Below are 25,788 nucleotides of genomic sequence, written 5' to 3' on the forward strand. Positions count from 1 at the left end.
GCTGTCTCTATGTGCTGTATCTGTCTCTGTGTCTGTTTCTGTGTCTGTGCTCTGTTTCTGTCTCTATGTGCTGTGTCTGTCTCTGTGTCTCTGCTCTGTGTCTTTGCTCTGTCTCTGTGTGCTGTCTCTGTCTCTCTGTGTCTGTTTGTGTCTGTTTCTGTGTCTGTCTCTGTGTGCTGTGTCTGTCTCTGTGCTGTGTCTGTGTGCTGTGTCTGTCTCTATGTGCTGTGTCTGTCTCTGTGCTGTGTCTGTCTGTGTGCTGTGTCTGTCTCTATGTGCTGTGTCTGTCTCTGTGTGCTGTCTCTGTGTCTATGTGCTGTGTCTGTCTCTGTGTGCTGTGTCTGTCTCTGTGTGTTGTCTCTATGTGCTGTGTCTGTCTCTATGTGCTGTGTCTGTCTCTGTGTGCTGTGTCTGTCTCTGTGTCTGTCTGTGTGCTGTGTCTGTCTCTATGTGCTGTGTCTGTGTGCTGTCTCTGTCTGTGTGCTGTGTCTGTCTCTGTGTGCTGTCTCTATGTGCTGTGTCTGTCTCTGTATGCTGTGTCTGTCTCTATGTGCTGTCTGTCCCTGTGTGCTTTGTCTGTCTCTATGCGCTGTGTCTGTCTCTGTGTGCTGTGTCTATCTCTGTGTGCTGTCTCTATGTGCTGTGTCTGTCTCTGTGTGCTTTGTCTGTCTCTATGCGCTGTGTCTCTCTATGTGCTGTGTCTGTCTCTGTGTGCTGTGTCTATCTCTATGTGCTGTGTCTGTCTCCGTGTGCTGTGTCTGTCTCTGTGTGCTGTGTCTATCTCTCTGTGCTGTCTCTATGTGCTGTGTCTGTCTGTGTGCTGTGTCTATCTGTTGGCTGTGTCTGTCTCTATGTGCTGTGTCTGTGTGCTGTCTCTGCATCTGTGCTCTGTTTCTGTGTCTCTTTCTGTCTCTGTGTCTGTATGTGTGTCTGTTTCTGTGTCTGTGCTCTGTATGTGTCTCTGTTTCTGTGTCTGTCTCTGTGTGCTGTCTCTATGTGCTGTGTCTGTTTCTGTGTCTGTGCTCTGTTTCTGTCTCTATGTGCTGTGTCTGTCTCTGTGTCTGTTTCTGTGCTCTGTTTCTGTCTCTATGTGCTGTATCTGTCTCTGTGTCTGTTTCTGTCTCTATGTGCTGTGTCTGTCTCTGTGTCTCTGCTCTGTGTCTTTGCTCTGTCTCTGTGTGCTGTCTCTGTCTCTCTGTGTCTGTTTGTGTCTCTGTTTCTGTGTCTGTCTCTATGTGCTGTGTCTGTTTGTGTCTCTGTGTCTGTGTCTGCTTCGGGTTAAGGACTGATTATATGACAGTAGTTCAGCCCTGCTCCGTGTCTGTCCTGGAGGAAGCACAATCACTGCTGACTCTGGTTTCCTGTCCAACACCAGCCTGACTCCGGCGCCGTGGGAGGACAGACCGAGTGCACAGGTCCGCAGCGAACTTTCTCAACACTTACAAGTCTGGGAAGGTGCTGTCCGTTCGTTCTTGGACTTTTCCGAACAAAGTTGCGGCGCTGCAGCTGAGGTTCGCAGCGAGCAGCTGCACAGACAAACTTCTCCACATCTGGTCTGCCGCTGGAGGACGGGTCCAGCCGGAGAAAGCAGCTTTTAGGAGGCGGAGAGAAACATCTCTGATGGAAAACAATGCTTTAAATCGAGAGTTTGGAGCACTTCGATGAGCCACAGGGAGAGCTGGAGTTTTTAAGATTCGGGATCCGGATCGAGAGGACGTGGAAGGTCCTCGGGGAGAGAAGTCCACCTGGAGCGCTCAAATAATGAATTAGCCGAAAGTGTGCAGCGCCGTGTCTCTGCCACAGACAAGGTGAGAGTTTATTATTTCTCTTCTTATTATAGTGCCGTGGAAATCCAGCTCCGCGTGAACATGCACGGACACGCCAGGAAGGTAAACACAGCACGCTCTCCTCATTTTCGGTCTGATCGAAAGTTCTCTTTCGATTAATCGACATCGATTAAAAACATGCAAGTGTGACAACTTTGTTTCAGTTCGACGTTTGGCACTTTTATTTTCTTCTTCACATCCTCAAAGTTTTCACCATTTCAAAAGGACACGCCTTTGTCAACGACGTGCACTTTTGAGTAAAAACAAATAAATAAACGAACGCGACAACCATGGTTGAACAGAAGATTTGTTTTTGTTTTGTTTTTTTAACAATCAACCTAAACGTTGTCATAACTATCTGGAAGCAGCTCGCGGGAGCGCGCGAACAGCTGTCCAGCTGTTTGCTTTGGAAGAGAGCGCGCGCCAGACACACGCGGGCGCGTGACACACGTTCAAACGCCTGATTAATTACTAACTAATGCGAATCAGTCGGTGTGGAAACAAATATTGAAACAAAAATATAGTTGTTTTCTGTTGTTTTGTTCCACATTGAAGAACGAATGAAATAATGAAACATTCTAATTGGTCGCTGTTTCTGATTGGTTCAGAAAAATATCAATAATGTAAGATATAAGCAATTTTTATTAACTCAAAATTATGACTTTTTTTTACTCAAGTAAAAAGCAGCACTGCTCTCATAGGGTGCAAACCTCCGCCAACACTGTTTTTAATTTTCACAAAATTGTACCTTGGAAAAATTAGAAGTGGCTTTTCATAAGCTAAATTAGATGTGATCAAATGTCAAGAGTATACATTTAGTTCATGCACTTGAATCTTTTTTGTGTGTGTGTGTTTTGGATTTTTTTTGTTTGATTTCTGAATTCTTTTTCAGATAATTTTCAAAAAACATTGGTTATTTCTGTTATGCACAATTTGTCATTGTTTTTTGGCACTTGGTATCCGACTGATAACTGGAAGATAGACAAACAGGTGTAAAATTGGAACCTCCATCCAGTTTTGGTGCACTGTAAAACTCAATGAGTTAGTTGAACTCAAACCATTTGAGGAAACCGATTGCCTTAAACCATTTGAGTTTGCCAACTTAAATGAAATCATTTTGAAAAATGTAATTGTTAAAGTTTTAGTTACTTAACAATTTATAGTTAATTAAACTTATGTAAATCTAGTTTATGTTTTTCAATAAAAAAAAAGTGACAAATAAATTTCTGCCTGAAAAATTTATTTTACATTTTGGATTAGATTTTTTTGATGCGTTCTTTGGTTTACTTGTTGACTCTGCATTGTGTTGTTATGACTCTGCCCATACGATCTCCGGTATGGAAGTTGGACTCTCTAACCAGAAAGCTAAAACCCAGGACTCTTGCCTTGTGACCAGAGAATTCTTTTGAGCTGTTGGGAGTGAGATTTACTAACTACATATGCACAGCGACACCTGCTGGCCTCCGTTACATAAACTCAATTAAAATGAGTGAATGTAATGCACTGGAAATACATCACCAATACTTAAATGCCCCCAAACTTTAAATGCATTTAAAGGAAATGAGTGGTTATGACAACAATTCATTTTTGAATTAGTTTAATTAATGGACATGAGTGACTATAACTTTTTTCAAAGTTTGAAAAAGTCTCAACTCAAGTCTCAAGTCAGCTTGCACCAATTGGTGACTTGAGACTTGACTTGAGACTTTACTTGAGACTTGTGACTTGCTGATTCATAACTTGAGAGTGATTTGCTGGTGATTTCGTCCCACCTCTGTGCCACACATTTTCAATGGGCAACAGGTCTGGACTGCAGGCAGGCCAGTCTAGTACCTGCACTCTTTTACTAACGAAGCCACGCTGTTGGCAGCATGTGTTGCTCCAAAACCTGGATGTACCTTTCAGTATTGATGGTGCCATCACAGATGTGCAAGTTGCCCATGCCATGGTCACTAACACACCCCCATACCATCACAGATGCTGGCTTTTGAGCTTTGCACTGGTAACAATCTGCATGGTCTTTTTCCTCTTTTGTCCAGACGACACAACATCCATGATTTCCAAAAACAATTTCAAATGTGGACTCATCAGACCACAGCACACTTTTCCACTTTGCGTCTGTCCATTTCAAATGAGCTCCGGCCCAGAGAAGGTGGCAGCGTTTCTGGATGTTGTTGATGTATGGCTTTCGCTTTGCATGGTAGAGTTTTAACTTGCACTTGTAGACGTAGCGACGAACTGTGTTAATTGACAATGGTTTCCTGAAGTGTTCCTGAGCCCATGCAGTAAGATCCTTTATACAATGATGTCAGAGTTTAATGCGGTGCCACCAGAGGGATCGAAAGTCACGGGCATTCAGTGTTGGTTTTTGGACTTGCCGCTTACGTGTAGAAAGTTCTCCAGATTCTCTGAATCTTCTGATTATATTATGGACTGTAGATGATGGAATCCATAAACTCCTTGCAATTGAACATTGAGAAACATTGTTCTTAAACTGTAGGACTATTTTTTCACACAGTTGTTAATAAAGTGGTGATCCTCACCCCATCTTTGCTTGTGAATGGCTGAGCCTTTTGGGGATGCTCCTTTTATACCCAATCATGACACTCAGCTGTTTCCAATTAACCAGTTCACCTGTGGAATGTTCCAAACAGGTGTTCAGGTGTCAATTGAAGAATTACACAGCGGTCAAAATTTAAAAATGCTCCAGTCAAGTTGAAAACTACATCACGTTACTTGTCGGATTATAAAGATTCTAAAAAGGTATAGTTTGGGCTATCTATGACTGAATGTTATGGAGTTTTGGAGTAAAAACGGCAAGAATGGTGACAAAGGTTACTTTCAGTTTGCACAGGTGTCAAAAGAGTTGCTCTAATTTTGGTAAAAAGTGATGCACATTATTGGTTGATAGGATTAATAAATGGAATAGTTTTGACAGTGCTGAATGCTTGGTTTCCAAAGTAAAGGTCAAACAAGGTCAGTGTCCATTGGATTCTGTGACATGTGACATATGTTACCCTGTAACATGAACTAAGCATGACACATGATGCAAACTGTTACTTTTTAAAACCTGATGACCTCAACCGATAACTTGCATAATTTTTTACCAAAATTGGAGCAACTTTAACCTTTGACCCCTGTACAAACTGAAACTGACCTTTGTCACCATTCTTGCTGCTTTTCCCTCATAACTCCATTACATTCAGTCACAGATTGTCCAAACTATACCTTTTTGGGATGTTTATGATCAGGCAGATAATGTGGTGTAGTTTGCTATATGATTGGAGCATCTTTTAATTTTGACCCCTGTGTAATTCTTCAATTGACCCCTACCTGGCTGCCTATTGAAAATTCAATCAGTTTTTTTTAGAGTTCATGTCTGTGTATTATTTGTGCATAATTTGATGCTTGTATCACCATTTGCAGGATTGCACTCTAAATATTCTCTTATCTGCTGCACTACATATGAGATGTAAGATGCTGCTCCTCACTGTTTATCATTTGCCCTTAAAGTATTGGAACACTTGGTATTTCACACATTTTATATACAATTATAGACTTTTGATGAGGTGTCCAAACCGTGCAGCATGACAACGCACGATGCAACTTGAAGCGGGCTCGTGTGAAAGGGGCTTAATAATTAATAGTCTTTGTGAAATAATGCACAGACATCATGTAGAATCTTTTCAACAAACTGATAGCCAAAGTAGGCGTTGTATCGCGTTATCTGATTGGTCGTTATCGATAGAAGGCGTCGCTCGATTGCCTTGCGCTACGCTGCACGTGAGGTGTACTCGGCTCCACCAGCGGTCAACTCGGCATGTGGTACAGCTCAGAAAGTGGTGAATGAGCCAATCAGAAGTTGACAAAATCCCATGCTATATAATAAATTTGTTTATTCCATTTCAAATACATTCAAATACAATTCTTAACTCAAACTGAAAGCAAACCTGTACAAATGGATATAAATTAATTAAAAATATAAAATCCAGCTTCCTGATGAAGTGGTGTAGAGGAGGATTTTCTTAAAAAGAAGACCTGAAAGTTCAGATACAATTTCACAGAAAGAACATTTGAGATGAAAGCCTAGATTTGATGTTTTGGTGAAAGAAACTTTTGTATTTCTTCATAATCGATGTAAATAAAGTCCAAGACATATTCAGTGACTTGGAAATGTTCATGTTTCCATCCCCTGACTTGTCTGAAGAAAACTGGCAATAAAACCGATTATTATTTACTTTATTATTTTATCCTAACCTTATGATGAGTGTAAAATGAGTGTGGTATTATTGTTTAATTTTCACTGTTGCTGCAGTTTGTGTCATATCATAGTCATATCATATATCATATTGATATGATAATATTGAGATACAATAATTTGGCCACTTTGTACAGCCCTACTGTCAACTAGCTGAAAACTTTGAATGTTAATTTACATCTACATTAAAAAAAATGCTTAAAGTGGCAGGGAGTTGAGAGGGCTGTAATTGGGGGGGAGGGGTCAGCTGAAAGGCAAAAAAAGAAAAATGCTTAAAAAGGTGGGGGATCTGGGGGGGAGCTCCTCCAGAAACTGAAAGGTTTTTACCATGCTCATGCTCCCCTGAAGCATTTACTCTAATCTAAATCTGAAGGACCTAAATGACATGGTAAGATGCTGACGAGCTTCACTCATTCATGTTTTATAACCTTTTGATTATATTATGGACTGTAGATGATGGAAACCCTAAATTCCTTGCAGTTGAAGGTTGAGAAACATTGTTCTTAAACCGTTGGACTATTTTTTTCATGCAATTGTTCAAAGTGATGATCCTCGCCCCATCTTTGCTTGTGAATGGCTGAGCTTTTTGGGGATGCTCCTTTTATATCCAATCATGACACTCACAGTTAGCGTCCTCAGTTCCTAAACAGTTATTGAGTGTTAGAAGGAAAGGTGATGTAACACAGCGGTAAACACACCACTGTCCCAGCTTTTTTGAAATGTGTTGCAGGCATCCATTTCAAAATAAGCAAATATTTGCACAAAAACAATCAAGTGTATCAGTTTGAACATTATATATCTTGTCTTTGTGGTGTATTTACGTTTCTTCTCCATTTTGTGACTCACTTTGCTTTCCGTGTTCGGTTGTGTTGTTTTTTTTTCTCTTGCTGTCACCATGGTTGGATGAGGGGGTGGAGTCTAGAACATGCGTGAGTGGGACTCTGGCCTTCTGTAGCCCATCAGGGCTATATTTGGGTCAGTTTTTTTTTTTTGACAGAGAAGCCACTGGGCCTATGATGTATCTGAAGGCTGTAGTTGAGCTCTGTGGGCCGTGCATGTCTCTCCTTGGGCCGGAACAGTTAACATAAAAAAAATAATAACAATAAACCAGGCAGCCATTGTCCCATTTATTGGCCTCTCTTCATTGGCTTCCTGTTAATTCTAGAATATAATTTAAAATTCTTCTTCTTACTTATAAGGTTTTGAATAATCAGGTCCCATCTTATCTTAGGGACCTCGTAGTACCATATCACCCCAATAGAGCGCTTCGCTCTCAGACTGCAGGCTTACTTGTAGTTCCTAGGGTTTGTAAGAGTAGAATGGGAGGCAGAGCCTTCAGCTTTCAGGCTCCTCTCCTGTGGAACCAGCTCCCAATTCAGATCAGGGAGACAGACACCCTCTCTACTTTTAAGATTAGGCTTAAAACTTTCCTTTTTGCTAAAGCTTATAGTTAGGGCTGGATCAGGTGACCCCGAACCATCCCTTAGTTATGCTGCTATAGACGTAGACTGCTGGGGGGTTCCCATGATGCACTGTTTCTTTCTCTTTTTGCTCTGTATGCACCACTCTGCATTTAATCATTAGTGATCGATCTCTGCTCCCCTCCACAGCATGTCTTTTTCCCGGTTCTCTCCCTCAGCCCCAACCAGTCCCAGCAGAAGACTGCCCCTCCCTGAGCCTGGTTCTGCTGGAGGTTTCTTCCTGTTAAAAGGGAGTTTTTCCTTCCCACTGTAGCCAAGTGCTTGCTCACAGGGGGTCGTTTTGACCGTTGGGGTTTTACATAATTATTGTATGGCCTTGCCTTACAATATAAAGCGCCTTGGGGCAACTGTTTGTTGTGATTTGGCGCTATATAAAAAAAAATTGATTGATTGATTGATTGATCGGCCCACTAGGAAAAATCCCGGTACTCTTAATGGCTAATCCACCTCTGCTCCAGCTCCCCCTCCCCCTTTTATTTTCTTGACCGAACTAAGTTTGACCCTAACCACAGCCTTAATATTAACCTTTACCATAACCTAAACACAGATGAATGTTCTATGATGATGTGGAAATCAAGCATATAGGGTACAGAGGAATGCTGGAGCTCTGACAGAGAGACCATCGGGTTCTTGATCACCTCCCTGACTAAGGCCCTTCTCCCCCGATCGCTTAGTTTAGACATGCGGCCAGCTCTAGGAAGAGTCGTGGTAGAACCGAATGTCTTCTTTAAAATTCTAGTACTGACTTTTAGAGCTCTGCGTGGTCAAATGCCATCTTATATCACCGAGCTATTACATCCATATGTGACAAGCAGGTCTCTGAGGTCTTCGGACCTGGGCCTATTGGTTGTGCCTTGGACAAGACTGAAGACCAGGGGAGACTGTGCTTTCGAGGTGGTGGCACCTAAAATGTGGAATGCACTGCCTTTGGACCTACGCTTCGTGGACTCTGTTGAAACATTTAAAGTGAAGCTAAAGACCCTTTTGTATAGGCTGGCTTTTACCTAGTTTTATGATTCTATGTTTCTGCTGCTTTTAATTTCTTTGTTCTTATGTGAAGCACTTTGTGATTTCTATCTTGAAAGGTGCTATATAAATAAATCTAACTTACTTACTTACTCTTCTATTTATGGATGATGGAGGTCACTCTGCTCATTGGCACCTTCAAAGTAGAAGTGTTGTGGCAACCAGGAACTGGAGACAGACTCAAATGCAGTGAAGCAGGTTAAAGTGGAAAACACCAACGGAAACAATTTATTGAACAAATGTGCAAATGGTGCAGACAGAGTGTAGAACAGAAAGGTGGAGCCACAGGTGGACGGCAGTGTTGCCACAGTTACTTTGAAAAAGTAACCCAATTACTGATTACTCCTTGAAAAAGTAACTTAGTTACTTTACTGATTACTCCATTTTACAAGTAAATAAGTTAGATTACTAGTTACTTTATTAGTTACTTTCAGCAGCTGCTGACAACCCCCCCCCCCCCCCGCCAGCTCCACATGAAAATAACCTGTTTTGCCAATACTCACTTTATAGTCAGCCTTTCTTAACTTCAATGAATAGAAATATTTGTTTTCTAAAAAATAAAATAAAGACCTCTTTCTTGACCTCACATTTAACTGTTGACAGTACTGCAACGGTAAAACTTGCAATTTCTAACCTACATTGTTTATAAATGTAACTATTACATTCTTTCCAAACATTTTTCTAACATTTAAATTCTCTCTAAACATTTTAGTTGTTGAAATTATTATTATTATAAGTAGTATTAGTAGTAGTAGTAAAAAAAGGCTTTAAAAGTGAACCTTTAATCTAGGGGTGTTGTGGGGAGCCGCGTCCCTGCCCCGCCTCACGCTCCCTTTCCATTTTTGATTCACCCCTGCTTTGGCGCTTGAACACAAAGAATGGATAACGTTTACTCATACAGAAAATACGACCAGATTGACAGGTAAGAAAGTTTTATCAACGTTTTTTTATGTAATGTCATCCTCAGAAAGAGAGTTGAGGTGCATTTGAGTGGAAAAAAGTGTTGCAGATCAGCAGTTTTTTGCGGGGACACACAGAGCCCATCAGAGTTTAAAATAAAGGGGAAAAACAGCATAAAAATGTCTTTGTAAAGCTCAGTGCAGGTGCGCTGTCATCACCGCGCTTTGAGACATGACGACTGTTTTTTTAACTCGAAGTTGCAACGCAAAACCGCGGGTGAAAAGCTTGCAGCTCCCTGAAAGTGGGCAGTTCAGTTGAACCCCGACCCCCTGCCCACGTGCCAAGTTGTTAATGCTGCGATCGACCTGCAATGCAAAAATAATAGTAATGCACAGTGACTTGGAGAAGTAACTTTAATCTGAGTACTGATTTGGAAAGATTAACGCGTTAGATTACTCATTACTGAAAAAAGTGGTCAGATTAGAGTATCGGCATCACTGGTGGACAGGTTCTAGGTGTAGACAGCCAGGTGGGCCAGCGGAGCAGGGTGGTGGCTGCGGACTGCGAAAGAGAAGAAAAAATACAAAGTGAGTGGTTCTGCAAATACACCAGGTAGTTACTTGGAAACACTGGGGATTTGAATAAAGCATGAGGAGGCCAGGTTACCATTTCTAGGGACAGAAAGATCTGGTGGCATCCTGTAGTTCAGCCCAGACTTAAATAGGATGACATTAATTGCCACAGGTGTGTTGCAGCTGCAGGTGTAGTCAATCTGCTCCGCTGGCAGGAAGACACAGAAGGGAGGGGGAGAATATCCAATGACCCCAGACTGTTTCCCCAGATCACAACAGGACCTCCTCCTCAATGGGAGCCCCGGGCAACCCATTCATCCTGTCAGAATGGGCCCAATGGAAATCCAGGACAAGTACAGGATCTAAAATGAGGTAGTGGCCCATAACCCTCCCATTCCACCAGATACTGGAAGCCCTGACCCTGATGGCGCATGTTCAGGAGGTGCCGCACAGTCCAGGCCGGATGGCCATCCACAACCCGGACGGGAGGAGGACGCTCAGCCGGAGGGCAGAGAGGACTGGTCTGGACCGGCTGCAGGCAGGGGATGTGGAAGACCGGATGGATCCAAAGGGACCTCGGAAGTCAAAGGTGGGCAGCCACAGGCTTGGCCATCCACGTTGATCATGAAGGGGCATAGGAATCAAGGAGCCAGTTTTTGAGACACCGCCTGCAACAGAATCTTACACCTGATGACCACACCTCCTCCCCGGGATGCTAGAGTGGGCTGGGACCCAATGACAGTCTACATAGTGACAAGCCCAATCCCTGGATACCGACAGGGCAGCCTTCCAGACCCTGAAGCAGTGCCTGAGGTGCGCCTGAACAGATAGCATGGCCAGTTGCTCTTCCTGCTCTGGGAAAAGTGGTGGCTGATACCCAAGGGAACTTTCAAATGGGATAAGCCTCATGGCCATGCATATCTGTGAGTTATGGGCATACTCAGTCCATGGCACGTGTTCATACCAGGCCGTATGGTCCCAAGTGGTGGTACAGTGAAGTGCCGATTCCAGTTCTTGATTGGCCTGGCTGTTTGATTGGAGGTGGAATCCAGATGACATGCTGACCGTGGCCCCCAATGCTGAGCAGAAGGCTTTCCATATGTGGGATGTGTACTGGGGACCACAATCCAACACTATGTCCAGCAGTGCCATGCAGACAGAAGACTTGGTGAACTAGGAGGTCTGCTGTTTCCCGGGCCATGGAAAGCTTGATGAGGGGGATGAAGTGTGCCATCTTGGAGGACCGGTCGATGATAGTGAGGATAACCATGTGCACTTGTGAAGGTGGAAGTTCAGTGATGAAATCCATACTGATGTGCGACCAGGGGTGATGAAGGACCGGGAGAGGATGAAGGAGTGTGCCCGTCCGGTGGAGGGAGAGGCGACCTACATGACCAATGAGAGGGAGGACCAACATGGCTGACTCCTCTGGGCTTGTTGTCTGCTCTGCTCCTGCAACTGATTATCAAGACAGATGCACAGCATGATTAATTTGTCCAGCAACTGTGCATCCTCCATAGCTGCCAGCTTGTCCTGGATCCTCATGGATAATCCCAGCTGGCCTCCACAGCTTGAATGCTGAAGTTGACCGAGTACTCCGCGACACCTCAGGCTCCCTGGTGAATGTGACCCCTGATAGGGTGGTTAGAGACCTTACATAGGTCCCTACAAACATTGATCCCCACATATGATGTGGGGATTGGGGACTAGCACTTCCACACAGCAGTAATCCAAGATAGCATCTCCCTCCGGAGAAAACTGGTAAGGTAAGATACCTTGCTACGGTCGGTGTGAAATTTTGAGGGCCATTGAGAAAACACAATAGAACATACTTGGTTTGTGCTCTGACATGCACTATCAAATGTGGGACTTTGTATGTAGACAGGTGTGTGCCTTTCCAAATCATGTCCAATCAACTGAATTTATCCCAGGTGCAGAGGAAATTCTGCTGAGTAAAATTTACTCTGCTGGGAAAACATTTAGTTCCAGTTTAAACAGAGTTAAATATACTCTACCACAGGGCTAAATCAACTCAACATAGTGTAAATTCAACTGTTATTGGAGTATGTATATATATATATATATATATATAGAGAGAGAGAGAGAGAGAGAGAGATAGATAGATAGATAGATAGATAGATAGATAGATAGATAGATAGATAGATAGATAGATAGATAGATAGATAGATAGATAGATAGATAGATAGATAGATAGATAGATAGATAGATAGATAGATAGATAGATAGATAGATAGATAGATAGATAGATAGATAGATAGATAGACTAATGACACAGAAGTAGGTAAATCCACAAGTGTGTAGTAATCTGTAAAAATCTTTATCAGTCCCTGTGCTGGAAGAATTTAACAAAGTCTGCTAAAAAAAAAAAAAAATGCATTATCATGACTTTCATACTATAAAGCTGAAAATTCTGAATTCTCTCAAAGGTCTAATCAGTCCAATGCAGCTATCCACGAGTCTGCTCCAGGAAAACACTATAAATACTTTTTGGAATAATTGATTACAAAAAGTGAATGAATGAGTCTGTATTTTTTTTTATCAGCTACTCATTCACAAAAATGTCACCAGAAAGTAAGGAAATGATGCAGAAAGCAGGACTGAACAATTTTAAAATTATTACGAAAGGTAGTGATTTTTCTATCAAGTATACATTATTCAGCAGATTAAAACACAAAAATGCTATTTTTGTTCTTTTTTATTTGAATGAAAACAGTCATTTCCAAGGAGGATATCACTGTCACAGGCAGAACAGTGGATTAGTGGTTAGCACTGTTGCCTTACAGCTAGAAGGTTTGATCCCCACCTGGGGCCTTTCTATGTGGAGTTTGCATGTTCTCCCTGTGTTTGCGTGAGTTTCCTCCGGCTTCCTCCCACATCCAAAGACATGCAGATTAGGTGGATTATAAACTTTAAATTGTCCGTAGGTGTGCGTGCAGGTGTGAATGTGTTTGTTTGTCTATATGTGGCCCTGTGACAGACGGGCGTCCTGTCCAGGGTGTACCCTGCCTCACGCCCTTTGACTGCTGTGATAGCCCCCCACCCCCACCCCGTGACCCTTAAATGAAGTAAGCGGGTGAAGATGAGTGATATCACTGTCACCCCCTTGTGGTTACTGCTAAAACAAGGACATGGGTAAATTTTTGTTCAAAGTGTGCTGCAAAAAAATGAACCCACTTAATGAATTTTAGTTCATTGTTCTTCTTCCATACATACTTTTAAATGGTGTCTGTGAAACATATTTTGTTGTTGTGCTCACTGTTGCCTCATGCTTTACTAAGTTTCAAGCTGAATAGTTTTAGCTGGTTCACATTGGGCCTGACTACACTCTGTATTATTCCTCCATTTGTAAAACCAAGAGAAATTTTCCATCTTTCAATCATTTTGTTCTTCTTCTCCTTGCTTCAGGCTCACCTTTCGAGCCCTCGACCTTTTCCCACAAGAGTCGAGCTTACTCCCATGGATGAGGAGAGGAGTGCCGTTGCCAGCTCCCCAGAGCCACCTGATGAAGGGGACCCAGTTCTCTCAGCTCTACAAACCAGCCCTCACACACCATCCAACACAGAGAGGCCGAACAGCTCCTCCAACCCAAATTCCTGTCTCAATCCAGGTAAGATAAAGGTGGAAGCAAAAAAAAAAAAAGAAAAAATCACGCCTGCACAAACTGTTCTCCAAACTCCACTTTGTGTTTCTCTATGTGCCAACAAGTCAAAAAGAACAGGACAGTCTGAGTGTATTGATGTAATGGGTTTGAACATGTCATGGTTCAGTTAATAACACTGAATTCTGTTAAACCTCTTTTAGTGTTGTTGTTGGTTTTTGTGTGTGTGTGTTATCATGGATATGAGCAGGGTTGGGTAGGATTACTTTGAAATGTAATCCAAAAGTAATCAGATTACAAGTAATCCAAATCTATGTACATACATACATGTAATCCACATGTATTCTTTCAAAGTAATCCTACCCAACTTTGGATATGAGTGCAAGAACAGTGAGAAAGAAAGCAGTTGTCGAGATTAATCTATGAGGTCTGTTAGAAAAGTATTGGACCTTTTTATTTTTTGCAAAAACCTGATGGATTTGAATCACGTGTGCTTGCATGAGAAAACCTTGAACCTTCGTGCGTATGTGTGAACCTTTTCACGCATGTCGATTGCATCATTTCCAGGTAAGCAGCCTTTGTGTGGGACGTGTGTTGTGCGCTCGGCGGATTTTCATTTCAAGGAAAAAGACAAGGATGAAACACTTTTGTTCACTATTGTGAAAGTTTACTTTGGTTGATGCCCGATTTGAAAATATTCTCAAGTTGCTGTTGTGTTTCAAGTTTTAGTCTTAGTAATTTGCAGTCAGTCTAGGTGGGTTTAGAAGGTGTATTGTAAATCAAAGCAAAATGATTGTGTTTAATGTATGTGGTGACTCAGACGATTTTATTTCAAATTTCAGACTTTATTGATCCCTAAAAGGGTAATTACATTTACACTCCAATTACCTCAGACAAAATACAGCAATTAATCCACAATTATTACTTGTTTACCGTAATAATGGCACACATCAAAATTAAAGACAACACATATACATCTGACATTATTTATGTGCTCTAAACTTGAAGCAGTCCGTCATTCAAATTGAGGCAAAGTGGGTGAGGGCTGCAGCAGGAGGGGCCCGTGCCGCCCGCTGATTTTATGTCATCAATCAGTCACAGTTAAGTCTGTGAGATTTTGCAAAAACTGTGAACTTACATCATTCAACAATGTGTTAAGATTATCTTTTCTGTCCTGGGGGTTGAACTGCAGTTTGTGGTGGAGGTGTCAGAGAGGAGGATGCTGAGGAAACTGCTCAGCATCCTGGACAACACCTCCCACCCCCTGCATGCCACACTGACGCCCTGTCAGAGCACCTTCAGCTGTAGACTGAGACCACCGAGGTGCACCACAGAATCCCACAGGAGGTCTTTCCTACCTGTGGCAATCAGACTGTATAATTCGTCCCCCTTCTGCAGGATGAATACATAACGAACAGTGACTAAGGTGATGACTAGATGGCTTTTTTTCTAGGTGTCTTCAGGGGTTCCTTGGGTACCACTGGAATAATATTGTGTCAAACAAACGGTTACTTAGAGAGACTAAGATGCGGAGTGGCACTAGCATTTATGAGAGAACATGAGTTATGACATTTTGGCCATGTGGTGATTTTCTCTGTGCATGATCCAGCACATAGGTGCCTCAGCTTTGAGGACCCCAGAAGATGGAGAAGGCTGGCTGCAGAAGATAGATGGTTACTCTTGAGAGGTGGGAGTGAACGATTGTTTTTATTTTTTTTGTGCCAGGGTGGTTGCCATCCAGGACTCAAGGTGATTCTATGGCACGGTGGATGCATTTGATTCCAGATATGATCTGACCTGCTCCCTTTTAATAAAATAGTTAACTATATCCTCTGACGATACAAGAGAACTGGTGTCCATTTCCAAGTCATCTTGAACATTATATATAAATTCCAGCCTGTTGCCTACTTTGATGATCATTGAAAATATTTTTTGAAAGTCTTGTCATGTTTGAACATAGGTATGAAGAAACGTTGTTATAAAGGAGATGTTAAAATGCATTTTTTTCAGTAGCAAGAGGATGGCTGCATTGTTACATTTTGCCTCTGACATGAGTTATAGTTAGTCATCGTAGAAGTGCACTGACCGAGACAACAGATGCACGTTGAGAAGGCTGTGAATTGATCTGTGTGTGCTGTGAGGGGTCTGTGTCCGTGCAGTGCTGTGGGAAACTAATAGTCAGAGATGTGGCTCCTGGGAATTTGAGAAAGAACCCTTGATTCATTTCCGTGTGTGATTGGTCATGGTAAGGTTCACCGAGGACATGGACAGATCAGAGCAGTAGTGTTCCTGAATGAGTCATCCAGGATCAGCTGAACATGTTTCCCCCAAAAAACACTGCAAATCAAAGTGTGGGTCCTTTGGGGTAATTAAGATAGGTGTGGTTCACTGTTGGGGAAGTGTGCAGTGATTTAACTGACTTGTTGCCATGATAACCTGCCACAAAAATCTTTGTTGCTTGACGTTTGCAAGTCTCAACTTAGTCTATCATGAGCAATGTATTAAATTTGATACAACAGAGAATCTCCAGAGATTCATCTCTGTTCTCTGGTACATTGTGGTTTTCATTGACAAGTGCCAGTACAGCATCCACTTTAATGATAATACCACAGTGATGAGTTTTAGGATTATTAACAGGAGGTATGCGTCTGAACATGTCCTCATAGCTGTGCTGACTTTACCTTTGCTTGCTTCTTTAGGGAGCCAACCAAAAGTACAACTGTGGCTTCTCCCACTAAAGTTAGACTGCTTGTCTGGCAGACTCGTCTAATGTGTGGGTGTGTGTAGACCATAGGTAGGTGAGCCTGGGTGGGGAGGTGAGGTTTGTTTAGGCTACCACTACTGAGGGCAACAAGGCTCTGCTTTCAGCACTTCAACCCCCCCATCTCTGCCTGCAGAGTCCACAGCCTTAGGACAACACAACAGGCATAAATGGTCAAACACATAGTCAAGAACTCATGCACAGCACATCACAAAATGCGTAGATCAAACACAACAAAATGTATAGATCAAGTTTAGCTTTAACTGCACTATAAATGCATATGGATATCTTATGAGAGCTGATTGTTCCAAGACAATGTTCTAAGATGATACCTCTGAAAGTTATTAACTCAGTGGTTACACATACAAAAATTGTAGAATGCTTTGGCATGTCTCTCCACACAGTGAAGATAGCTACAGGCCAACGGTAATCTTGAGCAACATAATATGAAAGCACACACTATGGACATCTACATTTTTTTGTACTTAGACTGACATAAGGTCATGGAGTGACCTGGATGCACTTTTTATTGAGGAAACATTCACTGACCTTCCCAGCTAACAAAATAAAGTTCCCAAAACATTAGAAGAATGTTTGTCAAATGTTATCAGAACATTAGCTGTAAAGTTCTTGGAACATTTTTAAAGGCCCCTTCACACATAACACGATTGAAGAAGACTGGCACACGAAGGAGGAATTGCATGCCACTCATGAAAAATCAGAGCCACCTCAAACGCCTCATACAGCTGTCGCCACAGCCATTCGTGCACACCAGCGGCCGAAAGACAGTGAATGTCCTGCGTGTGCCCATTCAACCCCCTCTCAGCAGGTGTCGGCCAAATTCCAGGTGCCACACATGAATATCCAACACCACTCGCTGGACACTTAGAAAAGGCGGGGCTATTCACACTCCCAGCACAATAGTGGAGTGCAGATGACCACATATGAGCTGTCTGTGAAAATTGTCTAAATGCAACATGAGTGTGAGTTACCAAGCAACACACATGGGTGTGACTGTGCCGAACCCCACCCCACACACACACACACACACACACACACACACACACACAAATGGCTTGTGGAGTGTGTCATCATCGCCGCCGCCCCCCATTACTAAATATAACTAAAATATAATAATGCCAAATGATAGTCCTTCTGTTATGTGTCGGACGCAGCTCGGAGAACCGACCAGCGTTTGAAGGACCCAGTATGAAATAAGCAGAGCACGGTACAAAGGCTAACTGAATTTAATACATAACAGTGATAATAACAAAAAGGTGCGGCCTGGCGTGGTGCGCTCCCAGCAGCGCTAACGGTCCGGAGCCAGAAGCTGTTTCGGACCCAAGGACCCCGCCGACACCCCCCAGGTGGCCGCAACAACCGAGTCTGTGAAAGAAGGAACCATTATGTGAGTCCACACTCTACACACAGAACACTTAAAGGTGTACAAACAGCAAACACTTCCTGGCTTGATTACTGATCAGCTTCCCAACCTGCAGGCATGGAACATCCAGTTCACAAAACTCCACTGCAGTGGAAGCTGATACATGACTAACAAACAGCTCAATACAATAAGGTGTGAGGGACACCACATTTACTGACTGTATAACTGTTAGTCACAAAATCTAACGTACCTCAGGAAGTGTGCTGACGAGCGTGAGACCTCACCCCCTCCTCTTTCACAGACTGTGCATCAAACCTGGATGTTCTCAGCATCCGCTGTCGATGAGATGGCTCCCGAGACGACGATCTCACCCGTCTGGTCACAAGGTCGAGTCTCTGGCAAATACACACTGTGCACTCCAGTCTTAAATGCCAACATGTTCCACTCCATCCAGATGCACCACAGCTGTGAGTCCTGACGAGTCGCAGGTGATCAGGGTGAGGTCCTGACAGCCTCAGCAACACAGCCACTCAGTCCCAAATGCACGCCACCTGTGAGGAAAACCAAAAAACAGAAACAAACCGGCAGCCAGGCCCCCCCCAGCCATATAACAGTACCCCACCCTCACGGGAAGCCTCCCGGCGACCACACACACCTGGCCCAGGAGAAACACCCCCCTCCAGGGACCATGGCTGGAAACCGCGTCTGCGTTCATCCTCCAACAGACTGGTTGAACTGGCTGCATCTTTGCCCCTGTCTCCGACAGTCTCTTAGCACAGGTGTGGCCAGGAGATCTTACACCTGTGCGGTCAGCCTTTATCCAAACGTGTGATTAGTCATAAAGCAAAACACCCCCCCCTCCCCAGGGGACCGTCCCATCAAACCCCAGGGAAGGGGAGAAAGGAAAAACAACCCAAACCCAAGCCTACAAACAAAAATACTAAACCCCCCCCCCCCAGAGGACCGTTCCATCAAACCCTAGGGAAGGGGAGAAAAGAAAAACCCAAACTTGAGCTCACAAACACAAATGCCAAAATACCCCCCCTCCCCCCCCCCCAGAGGACCGTTCCATCAAACCCCAGGGAAGGGGAGAAAAGAAAAACCCAAACTCGAGCTCACAAACAAAAATGCCAAAATACCCCCCCTCCTCCCCCCAAACAACACGTAGGGACCAACACCCCCCAGAGGGCCACCCGCCAGCTCCAGGAGTAATAACCATGGCCGAGGTCCCTCTGGGATCCAACGTCACCCACGGGGACTACCAGCGCCTCCCAGAGGACCACTCGTCAACCCCAGGAGACGCCTCCCCTCATGACCAATGGACCCAGCCTCGGCCGTCCACGGCTAGATGGACCCAACGCCCTTTCCCCCCCAGAGGACACCACAGTCAAACCCTGAGGGCGGAAACTGGGGGGGGGAAACAAAAAGACACCCCAAACCCCCCCCTCCCCTCCCGGGTGCAGAGGCTACCTGGGAAACGCACAGCACAACCTAACTGCACCCCTCCAGCAATGCCGACACTACGGCACACCCGGCTGGAGTCAGAGGAGAAGAGAGGGCATAACAAAAAACAAAGAGAAAAAACAACCCAAGTACCACCCCATCACCCCCAGGGGACCGTTCCATCTAACCCTGGGGATGTGAAACAAAAAGAAATAAAAGAAAAAACAAACAGACCAACACACAGTCGTTTGGGTCCTTTTTTTTTTTGTTCTTTTTTTTTTTTGTTCTTTGTCAAACAGGCTGCAGGGTCACAACCCCAGACAAATAGTGGACAACAAAAAATAAAATCCCACACAAAAACCAACTCAAAAAACACCCACACAAAATGAACTAACGCAAAACAAATCAGTGAGTTATACCGTCAAGCTCAACCAAATGGAACACACCTGTTCCTACTCAAGAGCTTGACGGTAACGTGATTCAGTCACCACAAGGGGGAGCCAGAGTGCAAAAAATGAAAAAACCCCTTTGGCGACAGAAAAAACAAACGAGCTGCTCTTATGTGCGCAGCTGTGTGCAACACACAACCAAAATGTGCTCAACTAAATAACGCCGGAGCTGATACAACAGACGCAGTAGTTACCTTTGTCCGGGGAAACGGGGCTACGACTGTAACACAGGAAGCCCAGCGACCCGTGCTAACAGAGCTCCGCCGTGCGCGTGAACCCATTACAAACGCACTCTTGCAGCTCCCGTTTACACCTCTTATCCGGTCGGAGTGTGACGCGAAGCTGTCGCCAGTCACACTCCACCACGACCCACGGATAAGGCACAACACAGGAACACGGCTGCAAGAGAGCACAAATCAGTATCCAGTAATGGGTCTCAAACACGCACCTTCCGGGCGGAGAGCCCCGCAACTGATCCGGATAACCACTGAACGTCTGCTGCCGCCTTCCCGGCGCGTTACCGTCTCTGCTACCGCTGGGTCCGTGATGTTTGGCCAGAGACTACTGTTATGTGTCGGACGCAGCTCGGAGAACCGACCAGCGTTTGAAGGACCCAGTATGAAATAAGCAGAGCACGGTACAAAGGCTAACTGAATTTAATACATAACAGTGATAATAACAAAAAGGTGCGGCCTGGCGTGGTGCGCTCCCAGCAGCGCTAACGGTCCGGAGCCAGAAGCTGTTTCGGACCCAAGGACCCCGCCGACACCCCCCAGGTGGCCGCAACAACCGAGTCTGTGAAAGAAGGAACCATTATGTGAGTCCACACTCTACACACAGAACACTTAAAGGTGTACAAACAGCAAACACTTCCTGGCTTGATTACTGATCAGCTTCCCAACCTGCAGGCATGGAACATCCAGTTCACAAAACTCCACTGCAGTGGAAGCTGATACATGACTAACAAACAGCTCAATACAATAAGGTGTGAGGGACACCACATTTACTGACTGTATAACTGTTAGTCACAAAATCTAACGTACCTCAGGAAGTGTGCTGACGAGCGTGAGACCTCACCCCCTCCTCTTTCACAGACTGTGCATCAAACCTGGACGTTCTCAGCATCCGCTGTCGATGAGATGGCTCCCGAGACGACGATCTCACCCGTCTGGTCACAAGGTCGAGTCTCTGGCAAATACACACTGTGCACTCCAGTCTTAAATGCCAACATGTTCCACTCCATCCAGATGCACCACAGCTGTGAGTCCTGACGAGTCGCAGGTGATCAGGGTGAGGTCCTGACAGCCTCAGCAACACAGCCACTCAGTCCCAAATGCACGCCACCTGTGAGGAAAACCAAAAAACAGAAACAAACCGGCAGCCAGGCCCCCCCCAGCCATATAACACCTTCATCTAATAAATTCATTGTGCTCCCCAGCCCTGTATAGTTTGTCATGAGGGATTTCCTCTTTGCAGTGTGTTGTATTTGACATTGTTTACTAACAAGGCCATAGGGTCACTGACCCTAAAGAGATTCCCTCCTTGGCACAGTGATCTATTCAACAATTCAGTGTTACAACTAAAACTATGATACATACACTTTTCTTGCCTTTATATTTGACATCCTTGACCATGAAAACAAAACATACCACTAGAACTTGGAATCACTTTTATGTCTTTATTAGTTCAAAAGTTATTGTATAAAAATGATTTTGCGGTAATGGTGGTTTTCTTCTGGATCTAGCTCCATAACATTTGAAGCAAATCTGATGACACCTTACTGAATCAGTACAGATTCAGCTACAATTTGGTGTTAGTTGTGCATCTCTAGCTTCATTTGTCACCTCACACTGACACATTTTCTATTTTCCCTATATTTTTGCATATTCTGGATCACCAGATCCGGAATCCGGATCTGATCATCACCAAGCTTTGTTGTTTGATAGAACATTTGACTATGTTACACCCTAATTTTTTTAAAGCCTTTCTGCCTTGTTTTTGTGGAGTTAGAAACTAGAATGTCAAAATTCCCCCTATCCCGAAATGGTGAAGAATCCTTTAAAAAATTCCTGGATCCTGATCGTGATCCGGATCACCACTAAAATTTAATCACTTGTTCCTCTTGTCATTTCCAACCACTCCACAAAATTTCATCAAAATCCGTTCAAAACGTTTTGAGTTATCCTGCTGACAAACAGACAGACAGACAAACAAACAAACAAACAAACTCGACCGAAAACATAACCTCCTTGGCGGAGGTAAAAAATAGGGTCCCTAACCAGCTAACAAAATAAAGTTCCCAAAAGAAAGTTAGCTGCAAATTTCTCGGAATGTTTCAGAGGAAAGGTTTTTTTTTTTGGTTTCCAGAATGTTTGATAGTAACTTTAGTGCAAACGTTTTGAGAATGTTAGGCCTAACTGGGAACATTTTTAAGGAAAGTTTCTTTTTGGTTCCCAGAACATTGTGGTAATGTTACTTAAAGTCAGCTAAAGATATGTTTCATTCAAATGTTCCCATTCAAACTTTGCAAATAGTGCTGTGATAAATGAACTGCATTTCTGTAGTGCTGTTCCTTCTGAAGCAGAAGCACAAACTGCTTTATAATGATGCCTCACATTCACACCGACCAAGGGACCTTAAAGATTTTCCAAGTTGACAGGGATTTGAAATGAGGAGCCCACTGCTTTAAACTTTAGACTGGCACCTCTGCATTGATTTGTGTGCATCTCAAAAGATGTCTGGGTTGCAGTACTAGAGAAGCTGAGTGAGGGATCAGTGCCTGGGGTTGAAGCAGTCCTGAATCAAAGCTAAGATCCATTGCTGGACTCAGTCATCAGCAGTTTGTCTGCATGTGGCGAGAGTCAAACTTGTAGAGGTTCATTTACCTTCATTCATTGATTTGGGATTTCGAGCTTTGAGATAAAGAGATGACTGGGAAAAGCTTTGAAGGAAAAGCTCAGAATCTTTAGAGACATGATAGTTTTGGTTTTACTGTATGGTTGTAAGGTCTGTATTTGATAACAAGATCTGCAAACTGAGGCTGAAAGAACAAAAAATCTAAAAAAATTGTCTTAGTTTGCCCAGAAACATTTTGACAACAGTAGGAACCGTCAACCATTCATTCAGAATGTCATCACCTGAAAATGACTTCAAGGAAAATTTGAATAACAGTAAATGACCATAATTACCACCCAGTGAAGGAGACACCGAAACCAACCAAAGCATTCAATAGTAAATCATCCACACTTAAAGAATTTGATACTTATCTTGCAAAAAGATGCAGCATAAGTTCTCCTGGAACCAACAAATTATATTTGGTTAACAAAAAAATGTTCAAAAACCACAGTTGGAGATCAGCTGTCTTATCCTTGAGCTGGAGGATAGGAGCAATAATTCTCATCTGTTAAAGAAGAAAAAAAAATAAGTGTGAAGAACACTATCAGCAATATCACTGAGCATTGCTCAGTGACATATAATGTATTGCCATGAAAATAACTACTGAGCACAATGAATCACTGTCTGGAATGTTCCAACTACATAGATCATAACGGTCAGCAAATCATGGCTTGATCATCACAATGCATATGGTACTGTACCACACAACTTGATGCAATTTAAAATCAAAACAGTACCATGTCGCAGAACACACATGTAAGACTGTGACCAACTACTAAAAGAACTTGTTCATCCAAGACTGAACAAAGGAATAGACAGTTGACTGGTTGCAGTGTCTAGCAGAAGTATTTTGTGTGTGTCCATCTTCTGTTACTGTCTTCACAGAATGGGGGCCTGATTTACAAAAGGTTTCCGGGTGGAAAAATGTGTGCAAACACCATTACACTTGTAAATACATCTGTATGCTGAGTTACTAACAGTGCACAACAATGATAGCATGTGGCACATGTGTAAAGTAGCCTAAATTGTCCATTAAGCACATTTGCCTTCAGGAATATGCAGTTTGGGGTTTGTTTGGCCCAGTGCGCAAAATTGTGGGAGGAAACATGCAAATCGGTAAAGATTGCACATGCAACACGATTTATCAAGGTGAAAAGAAAATTTATTGGGTGATGATAGCGTCTGTATTTTGTGAGTTTGAAACCTTGGCGTTAATATATTGGACTTGACAGGAGGACTTGATTGGCCGCTGCATCCTTGTACACAGTATTGAATATACAAATACATACAGTAAAGCTCGCCTAAACCGCCATCATAAACCAGATATTCGCATTCACTGGACCAAAGCAAAGTCCCAATGCTTTTGTATGGTTTTCCATGTAATAAACACCATATTTACCAGTGTTGCCGACCGAACAGTCTCCAGTAAAAATCAGTCCACCCTGCCTTCACTACGCATGCGTCATTAGTCACAGTTCATGGATTAACACCTTGTTTCTGATTAAAACTGCACTCCAGTCATCATCTGTCTCAGCGGTAGATATCTAAAGCTTTGGTACAACAATCATTTCCACATAAATTCAGCATTATTTCATCATAAAAGACAGAGGAAGTGATCAGAGCGCTGTGGCTACAGGAGCTGCTAGCTGATGCGTTCACTGCGCATCAGTCATTTCAAAGCATCACAGATTATTGCCTCGTTGATGAGACGAATGAAAGTCCTGGATGAGGGATGGATCCAGAGTAAAGCGGGAGGGAATCCATGATCGCTCCTTGGGCCCATAACCCTCCCAGTCCACCAGATACTGCACACCACAACCCCGCCAGAGAGAGTCCAGTAGACACCGCACCGTAAAGACCAGCCCACCATCCACACACCGGGCGGATGGTGGGGTTAACAGCCGGACACAAAGGGCTGGAATGGACAGGTTTCACATGACTGATGAGGAATGTGGGGTGGATACACATAGACCTCGGAAGACGGAGACAGAGAGAAACAGGATTAATGAAAATGGGCCAACAAACCTGGGAGCAAGTTTCCTGGGCATTCCTTGCAATGGCAGGTGGCATGTGGAGAGCCACAACATCTGTCCAATGACACAGGGAGGTGCCGTGGATTGTTTCAGATTGGCTGCAGCTTTATAAGTTGTGGGGGAACGAAGCAGAGCTCTTCTAGCCCGCTCCCAGGTTCGTCCGCACCGGATCATGAGACCAAGAGCTGCGGGGACAGAAGAGTGTGAGATGGCAGAAAAAAACAGGGATGGTTGGTGACCATATACCACGTGGAATGGAGAGTACCCCGTCGAAGAGGTAGGTAAATTGTTATGCTGTTAAGTTCAATCCAAGATAACTGAGTTGACAAGGAAGCGGGTTGCTACAAAGCCAGGATCCAGAGACCATTTTCCAGCTCTTTGTTTAATCGTTCAGTTTGACCGTTAGCTTGAGGTTGATAGCCGGAGGTGAGACTGTAGGTGACCCTGAGAAAGTGGCAGAATTCCCTCCAAAAATTTGAAACAAATTGAGGTCCCAAATCTGACACGATATCTTGGGGAAACCCGTGCAGCCTAAAACATGAGACAACATTACTTCAACATTACTTCTTTGGCAGAGGGGAGCTTCGTTACAGCAACAGAATGAACCATCTTCAACAGCCTATCCACAATAGTCAAAATAACAGTGTTGCCCTTAGAGGGCGACAGACCGATTACAAAGTCAATTGATAAGTGCGACCATAGGTGTGTAGGGACAGGTAAAGGTTACAGAAGACCAACTGGAGCCCGATTGGCGGATTTGTGCATGGCACAGGCCACCAAAACCTTTGTTGAAGCACGTAGATTGTTTTTTTTATTCCCGGGTGACAAGCAAAACGACTGTTGTGACCCCACTTAATGACTTTCCCACTCACAGGGGCATCTCAGTCTCAATCTCAATTTATTTATAAAGCACTTTAAAATGAATACCAACAACCAAAGCGCTGTACACAACAAGAACAGGCAAGTTAAAAATAAATAAATAAATAAACCACAGTTAAAAGCAGAAACACTAAAAAAACCGTGTCAAACTGTGTTAAAAGCCAAAGAGAAGAAATGTGTTTTAAGAGAAGATTTAAAAGCAGAGAGAGAATCAGCCTGCCTAATGTGCAAAGGAAGATCATTCCACAGTCATGGGGCAACG

The 25,788-nt window shown here is 43.6% G+C and overlaps 1 protein-coding gene across 1 annotated transcript in view; it reads left to right on the forward strand.

The window, feature by feature from the left end:
• The first annotated feature begins 1,348 nt into the window (after positions 1–1,348).
• The window catches only part of mdfi (MyoD family inhibitor), a 131,921-nt gene continuing 107,481 nt past the window's right edge, over positions 1,349–25,788 (forward strand). Inside the window, exons 1-2 of the mRNA XM_034166928.1 lie at positions 1,349–1,808; positions 13,490–13,691. Coding sequence (XP_034022819.1) covers positions 13,541–13,691 — 151 coding nt within the window. The 5' untranslated portion in view covers positions 1,349–1,808; positions 13,490–13,540. The remainder of the gene's footprint in view (positions 1,809–13,489; positions 13,692–25,788) is intronic.

Source organism: Thalassophryne amazonica, chromosome 3 (assembly GCF_902500255.1).
Source record: "Thalassophryne amazonica chromosome 3, fThaAma1.1, whole genome shotgun sequence".
Classification (NCBI taxonomy): domain Eukaryota; kingdom Metazoa; phylum Chordata; class Actinopteri; order Batrachoidiformes; family Batrachoididae; genus Thalassophryne; species Thalassophryne amazonica.